This window comes from Ipomoea triloba, chromosome 1, assembly GCF_003576645.1.
Source record: "Ipomoea triloba cultivar NCNSP0323 chromosome 1, ASM357664v1".
NCBI lineage: Eukaryota > Viridiplantae > Streptophyta > Magnoliopsida > Solanales > Convolvulaceae > Ipomoea > Ipomoea triloba.
The window spans coordinates 25575613-25584444 of NC_044916.1; the positions used below are offsets into that span (position 1 = coordinate 25575613).

At 40.2% G+C, this 8832-nt stretch overlaps 1 protein-coding gene across 1 annotated transcript; it reads left to right on the plus strand.

Moving 5' to 3' along the window:
• The first annotated feature begins 1957 nt into the window (after positions 1-1957).
• On the plus strand, positions 1958-2977 carry LOC116011141. Its single transcript, XM_031250662.1, has one exon. The coding sequence runs from the start codon at positions 1958-1960 to the stop codon at positions 2975-2977; it is 1020 nt and encodes a 339-aa protein (XP_031106522.1).
• Positions 2978-8832: the final 5855 nt, after the last annotated feature.

Sequence of the window (8832 nt, forward strand, 5' to 3'; positions counted from 1 at the left end):
TAATATCGTAAAATATATGATTTTTATTTATATATTATTTTTCAGTATAAAGAAGAAACCTAATGTCTTCATTATCTTGTCGGAACCATAATACGCAAATATGCAATTGAAACAAACAACAATACTCCAAGAGGGAGCAAACATATGTAAAATTAAAGTGAAAAGGGATTGAAACAACTATTGGGCTGATGCTATCGCTTGGAATGCAAGTAGCTATAGAGCGATCTGTTAGGGGGAAGAATCAAATTCACAGGTAGTAATAATGTAGTATTGCTGTATTGGTGGTGAATGGTGAATGTTACATGCTTCAAGTTATCTCTGCAGATTCAGGGTTTGAGACATCATTTGTGCTGTTGAAGAAACATAACGATTTTGTCATGCTCAATTAATTAGGTCCTCATTATTAGGAGAGAGTAATGATTTAGGAAAAAAACATATTAGTTTTAGGATTAATTGCAATTTTTTCTATTTTTTAAGTAGCTATGTCAAAAATAAATATTGGACTCTTTAAAAATTGAGGCCCGTTAGGCATTCTGCACACCCTAAAATTCGGCATTGTCAATCATTATTGTATGGACCATGGTCCATATAGCTGTGTGGACCATACTATCAAATAATGTACATACAGTATAAAATAATGTACTACTTTTAGTATATTAAAAATGTGCATTGTACTCAGGAATGTTAGTATAATGCATATTCAGTACACAAATAATATACATTTAGTATATTAAAAATGTACATTTTATTATGGTCTACAAAGCATTATGTGGACCATTTGCCACTATCATCATGGTCATTTGATATGTTACAAACGATTTGGTGGACGGAAGCGTGAAAACTGTAAATAAAATTTTTCCCGTCAGATATGTTTTTTATAAGGTGAGGTGTCAAATCGTTACAAACATTATGACTAGTAACAACATGTAGTCTTGGATTTGTTTTAAAATACATTTTGATACTATTATGAATATCTTATTACACAATGACTAATAAATAATTCTTAATGCAGCAAATGATTTCAAAATACTCATAAATAATCGAGACTAAATTATTTAAGAGCTTTAATCTTAAAAATTTCACCAAACAAATAAAATATCATGATGTCATTAATTTCAAAGTATTTCTCTAATCTCTATCTCTAAAATTTTATAAGAATAAAAAAATTATCAATTCTTAACTGGAATGAAAATTAATATAAGTTGTACATAGTATCATTTATTTGTTTCTTTGTGTTACTTTTGTTTTGTTTTGTTTTTTGTTTTTTGTTTTTTTTTTGTTTTTTTTTTGTTTTTTTTTTTTTTTTTTGTTTACAATTTCTTTCCAACTTTATTGTTTACATTTTTTCTTTAAACATTAGTTTTTTTTTTGAAATAATTTTAACATTAGTTATTAACTGAAATTAAAAATTCGTTAGTTGTATATGTGACATTAAATATATTTCTTTGATGATCTTTGTGTTGTAAATTTAAAATTTATTAACAAGTTTACCCTCAATATTTTTTCTTTTACCAGTTTCTCACTTACTATATAGGTACATACAAACACATACATACATATGTAGCGTATAAGTAGTTTCTATAAATGTAGTGTAGTTTGATGATAATTTTTAATTAATGAATAGTGTGTATCTATTTTAATATGATTTTCTTATTTGAAAATATAACTTCTATTTATTTTAATTATTTTTTCTAATTAACTTTTTTTTTTTGTACCAACTAAGTTTAAACGTGGCATCATAAGATTTCTCTCTCTAGCAGGTGTAGGGTTTTTCTCACCTCCCAGCTTCGTCTAGGGTTTCGGCGTCTTTTTTGCTTCCTCAGGCGTTCTCTTCCGGTCTTCCTCGTCGTTTCTTCGGCGTTTCTTCCAGTTGTTTCTGCAGCGCTTTACTTTGTGTGTGTTGTGGTTGTTTCATCCTAGCGTCTGCATAGCTACGGATGGTGGTGATGTAGCGGCGATGACAGCACGTTGGGCGGACATGGTCTTGGAGGATGAGGCTGTCGGCTTTGAGCCTGTTGGTGATACGGTTGGAGTTATTCAGACGGAGGGCGTGCAGTCTTGGACGGTGGTAAGACGCTTCTTGACCGAAAAGCTGATCAAGATTGAGTATATGCGCCAAGTAATGGCATTGGTTTGGCAGCCGGTTAGAGGCGTTCAAGTGTCGGAGCTACAGCCCAATCTGTTCCTCTTTGTTTTCTTCCATGAATCAGACATGCATCATGTTCTACAAGAAGGCCCTTGGTCATTTGAAAACCACACGCTAATCTGTCGGCAGGTGCAAGATGGCGTCCTCCCGGGGGATGTCGTACTCGATGCAGTTGACATGTGGGTTCAAGTTCATGACCTACCCCTTGGCTACACATCTGATGAAGTCCTAGAGCAGGTTGGGAACTTCTTGGGTTCGTTTGTTCGCTGTGATGATAGGTTTGCGGGGACTCCCTGGCGATCGTTCTATAGAGTGCGGGTTGCTATTCCAGTTGCGCGTCCGATCAAAAGACGCATGCGACTGGTGAAGAGAGACAAGCAGTGCTGTTGGGTTACTTTCAAGTACGAGAGGCTACATACTTTCTGCTTCTTCTGCGGATTCCTCGGCCACTCGCATAAATTTTGTTTGAGAGCGCGAGAGTCGGGGCTGCCTCTGGATCAGTACCCGTATGGTGCTGACCTACGTGCTGGAGGTGGAAGAGGGACGAGAGCGGTGGGCGATCCATGGCTGGTGCCGTTAGGAGGCTCGCCACGAGCAGCGGACTCGCCGGCGGTGTCGGCCAGTGAGAATTGTGGCGGGAGGGGTGCACCGCAGCAGTCCAGTAAACAGATTGAGGAACGCGGCATTGTTGCGGTGTCAAAGCGCTGCCTTGAAGGGAGCGGGCCCGGTAGTAGGCGGTCGGGCAGTGGCAATGGTGACGTTACCATGACTGAGGTTTCAAAAAACTTGCATATGGCGGGTACTGGTTCCCAGTCCCGCCCGTCATCATGAGTATCGTCAATTGGAACTGTCGTGGCTTGGGCAATCCACGAACAGTTCGCGAGATTATGGACATCATGTCCCGTAAGAAGCCCGAGTTCTTGTTCTTGATGGAAACCAAGGTGGGGCGGTCACATGCAGAACGGCTCCGTGTCAGGCTTGGTTTTGATGGTTTATTCTTTGTTGAGAATGTGGGGTTAAGTGGAGGTTTGGTATTGTTCTGGCGGAAGAATTGTTCGGTCAATCTTATCAGTTATTCAAAAAATCATGTGGACATTGAAGTGAATTGCGTTAACTTGCCAAGTTGGCGCATGACTTGTTATTATGGATTCCTCGAGCGTAGCAGAAGAAGGGAGTCCTGGGATTTGCTCAGGTCTTTAGCTGGCAGATCCTCGTTACCATGGGTGGTAATTGGAGATTTCAATGACCTTTTATATCAGCATGAGAAGAGAGGTGGCAACCCTCACCCGGATAACCTTCTACGGGGGTTCGGGGAGGCTGTAGAGGATTGTGGTTTGATGCAATTACCATTGAGGGGTCATCGATACACCTGGGAAAGAGGTAAGGGCACTGTGGATTGGATGGAGGAGATGTTAGACAAAGTATTGGTAACTGACAGTTGGAGAGCGCAGTTGGATGGGGCCTTCGTTGAAAATATCTTAACCCGTTCTTCTGACCATTCTGCATTATTTGTAAGTGTTCTACACACTGAGAACACGGGAAGGAGGGGTCAAAGGCGGTTTAAATTTGAGATGGCATGGTTGCTTGATGAGGGATGTAGGGATGTGGTTGTTAGTGCATGGAATGAAGGGAGAACTGATGGGCTGCTCCGCACCATTGAACACTGTGGGGAGAAGTTGCAGAGGTGGGGAGGTGAGCACTTTCAAAAGTTTGGCCAGCAGATTAAATATCTACGTAAAGCACAACAACAGTTGAGGGGCCTTACGGACCCCACATCTTTGGCCGAATTCGTGCATATTGAGAAGAAATTATCTCGTCTTGAAGCCCAGGAGGATGTCTTTTGGAGGCAACGGGGCAAGCAACATTGGCTGCGAGGAGCTGATGCAAATACAAAATTCTATCACAAGTATGCCTCTGCCCGTAAAAAGAAGAACACTCTCCTTAAACTAATGAATGAAAGTGGGGTATGGGTTGAGGGTGAGCCTCTGCAGGCTGTTGTTATGAGTTATTTTAATTCTATCTTTACAACCAATGGCTCAGACCCCGTAGATGATTTCTTTAGTACGCTAGCCCCACGAGTCTCTCAAAATGATAATGATATGCTATTGCGCCCTTTTGAGATGGAAGAGGTTAAAGTTGCCATGTTCTCAATGTTCCCTGATAAAGCACCGGGACCTGATGGGATGAACCCGGGATTTTATCAACACTATTGGGATGTGGTGGGAGGTGATGTTACGGAGTTTGTATTCAATTGCCTAAGTTCCTGCTCATTCCCTGAGGGCTTAAATGATACTAATGTTGTGTTGATTCCCAAGAAACCAGTGCCCGAAACGGTTGCTGATCTGAGGCCAATAGCTTTGTGTAATGTGGTATACAAGGTTATAGCAAAGGTATTGGCAAACAGGATGAAGCCTTTGTTAGACGGAATAATCTCGGAGTCCCAGAGTGCCTTCATCCCTGATAGGCTAATCACGGATAATATACTTCTAGCTGCAGAAGTAGGGCACTTTTTGAACAGGAAACAGTGTGGTTTAGTAGGCTGGGGTGCTTTAAAGATGGATATGGCAAAAGCCTATGACCGCATGGAGTGGTTGTTCCTCCAGCGTATGTTAACAGCCATGGGGTTTGCGGAAGGATGGATTAATTTGATTATGCTCTGTGTTACCACTATTTCTTATAACATTCTGGTAAATGGAGTTTCTGCTGGTCAGGTGGCTCCAACCAGGGGTTTGAGACAAGGTGACCCCCTTTCCCCATATCTCTTTATCATCTGTGCAGAAGGCCTTTCTCTACTTCTACAAAAGGCTCAGATGGAAGGGGAAATTCATGGCTGCAGGGTAGCTAGGGGAGCCCCCCCCTATCTCTCATCTATTTTTTGCAGATGATAGCCTGTTGTTCTTCAGAGCAAATGCACAGGAAGCCAGGGTGATTGGACATTGCCTGGGGCTTTATGAATCTATGTCAGGCCAAGCAGTGAATTACCACAAGTCTAGTGTTTGTTTCAGCAAAAATACATCTGAGGCTGACCGAGAAGAGGTAGTTGCAGTTTTGGGCGTAAATCAAGCCCCGAATTTTGGGAAATATCTTGGTTTGCCGGCTTTTGTGGGAAGAAATAAAAAGGCGGCTTTTGCATATATTGAGGATAAGATCAGGCACAGGATTGGTTCGTGGAATAAGAAATTGCTCTCGCAAGCGGGGAAGGAGGTTTTGCTGAAAAGTGTAGCTCAGTCAATGCCAACTTTCTCTATGAGTGTTTTCTTACTTCCAGATAATATTTGTCTGTCAATTGAGAGAACCATGAATCGGTATTGGTGGGGCACTAGAAATGATGGAGGAATACATTGGAAGGCTTGGGATAGGTTATGTGTTCCCAAAAAATATGGGGGCCTGGGTTTCAAGGATTTACGTGCTTTCAATCTGGCAATGCTGGGAAAGCAAGCTTGGCGTTTCTTAACAAAACCACAGTCCCTGGTGGCGAGAGTTTATAAGGCCAGGTATTTCCCGAAGTCTTCTTTTATTGAGGCCACAGTGGGTAGCTCTCCAAGTTTCTGTTGGCGTAGTATTATGGCTGCTCATGACTTTATTTGTGATGGAGTAAGGCGAAGAATTGGGGATGGTAAGAATACTTTGATTTGGGGACACCCATGGTTACCTGGTGATCCATCCCCCTTAATTCAGACTCCAATGCCTACTCAGCTATGTGGTTCCACCACTACAAAACATAGCTACCACGGCGGTTATTTTTACACATACACGGCGGTTTTTGAAGTGCCGTGTAGGTGGCCGCCTTGGTAAATAATTACATTTTACAGCGGTTCTAAAGAACCGCCGTGTATATTACCTATATACGGCGGTTATTAANCCGCCGTATAATCATAAACATACACGCCGTCTATAACAAATTTACGCATTACATATATACTTTATAAGGCGGTTCTGAATAATAACCGCCGTGTACAATGTACTTTATACGGCGGTTCCGAGTAATAACCGCCTTCTATAACAAATTTATGCATTACATATTTACTTTATAAGGTGGTTCTGAATAATCACCGCCATCTAAAGTGTACTTTAGACAGCGGCTCGAAGTAATAACCGCCGTATAAAACAAATTTACACATTACATATATACTTTATAAGGCGGTTCTGAATAATGAACACCATCTAAAGTGTACTTTATACGACGATTTCGAGTAACAATCGTCGTCGTAAGTATTTATTAAGAATAAAAATATGTATATATTTTTTAAAAAATATTTTTTTTGAAAGCTTAAAAATATTATTAATTTATTAAAATTATAATTTTTCTTACATGTGCTTAAAGAGTACACACTAGCTCCAAACTTTATCAATAATTCAACACATATAACTCTGAACACATAATTAAAATTAATCAAATTAAAAGCATTTAATATTCAATATACATAAGTTTGAAAGAAATCCTATTTACATACTAAATCAGCAAACATTGTTTCCAATCGACCTGAAACTAAAGAACCAGATAGCAAGAGTCGGAGCAAATGTGAAGCCAGCAACTTTACTTGACCCAAATGGTTGTATGTTGAACAATGCACCAAGGATGACTACCGAAGTGATTTGAATTTGCTTCAGTTCAGTTTTAGACCCTCGAATGTCAGCGTACTAAAAGTCGATGGATAGATTAAAATACTAATGAAAATTGAAATGCAATTCCAATGGTCTGAGAGTCAATTCCAGTTCACTGGAATGTGCATTCCAGTTCCCAGTTCACTGGAATGCATATTCCAATGCATTCCAGTGACACTAGAGGAACTGGAATTAATTCCAGTGAATTCAATTCCAGTGAACTGGAATGCAGCATTCTAGTTCACTGAAATTCAAATTCCTAAATCAAATCAAATCCCAAATCCCAAATCAAAAACGATTAAAAAATCTTAAATGAAGAACTCAAATATCATATCTCAAATTCAAATTCAAGAATCCTAAAATTAAAAAATTATTCACTAAGCATAAATAAGTAAATAAAAGACCTAAATCATTAAAATAAGACTATTGAAATTGAACATTATAAAGTATAAACTACAAAAATTCTGAGGCAAACATTACATCGGTTTAGTGCGGTGGTGCGGCTGTGACAGCGGTGGTCCGCCTGGTAGAGAGCCGGAGACGTGGTCGTGATCGTGGCCTGTGGCGGAGACATGGAGTGACAGTGAGTCGGTGAGTCTATGAGAGATTGAGAGCTGCGGCTTGCGTGCGTGAAGAGGATTTCGCCGGTCTTCGGCTCTTCGCGTATGACACTATGACTTAACTTAGGGTTTTTTTTTTGAGAACATAACTTAGGGTTTATTAATATTTATCTTTATATATATATAATTTAAAAAATCCATCGATTTTCGATTCGGTTCGATTCAATTCGGTTCGGGTAAACCGAACTGAAATGCCCATGTCTAGCTGGGCGCTGGGGGCTTTAGATCTAAGGTTATTTCTTTACCCTTTAGTCTTTGGTACAAAGTAAAATATTAAAATAGCTTAATATATATTAAAATAAAAAAATAAAATAAAAAATATATATACGGCGGTTGTATAAATAACCGCCGTGTATTAAGTACATATTAGACGGCGGTTATTTAAAAACCGTCATCTATTAAGTGACATGGTATATATTAGACGACGATTATTTAAAAACCGCCGTCTATTAAGTGACGTGGTATATATTAGATGGCGGTTATTTAAAAATCGCCATCTATTAAGTGACGTGGTAAATAATAGACGGCGGTTTTAAAAAAAACCGCAGTTTATATGTGACGTAGTAGACCTAAAATATATTAGACGACGGTTATTTAAATAACCGCGGTCTATGCTGTGTCGTAATAGACCATTTTTGTAGTAGTGTTCATTGGTGGCAGAGTTAATGACACAAGATGGTTGCATGTGGGACCACGAGATTCTGGAGGATATCTTTTCACCGGTTGACGTGGAACGAATTATGAGGGTCCCCATCTCACCAGACTATAGGGATTCTTGGTTCTGGCATGATAACCCCAATGGTTGCTATTCGGTAAAGAGTGGCTATAGATCCATTATGGGAAACTTTCAAAGTAACCCAGGGGATTTCAGTGATTGGTTAAAAATTTGGAAATTAAAAGTTCCCCCCAAATGGAAAACTTTTCTATGGAAAGCTCTTGGTGGTATTCTCCCTGTTAAATCAAATTTGATTATAAAGAGAGTAGATGTTGACCCTACATGTTCTATGTGTGGGGTTGCTCATGAGGACACAATGCATGCACTTGTTGGGTGTGATTACACACAACGTGTTTGGCATGAGTCCATGCTACCTATCTCTAATATAGTTGGGGACACTTTTAATGCATGGTTCACACGGCTGTTGCCTACTTTGACTGATGATGATATTGCATTGGCTGTAGCAGTGTTGCATCGCGTGTGGATGGCAAGAAATTAGGCAGTCTGGGAGGGTTTCCTGCCTGCTCCGAGAAGAACAGTGCGGATGGCAGCAGCTACGTTGCAGGCATGGAGAGGAGTCCATCAGATCGGTCCTCACACCACTACCGTTCCTCCAGCTGCGGCTTCACCGGTTGCAACAACGCCCTGCTGTTACTTCGACGCCACCTACCACTTCGGCACGTCGACTGCAGCGTTTGGGGCAGTTTTGCTCGCACCAGATGGATCATTCATGGCGGCTGCAGCTG

Excerpts from the sequence above, each read along its gene's own strand:
- LOC116011141 (XM_031250662.1), top strand. The coding sequence starts at position 1,958 with ATGACAGCACGTTGGGCGGACATGGTCTTGGAGGATGAGGCTGTCGGC.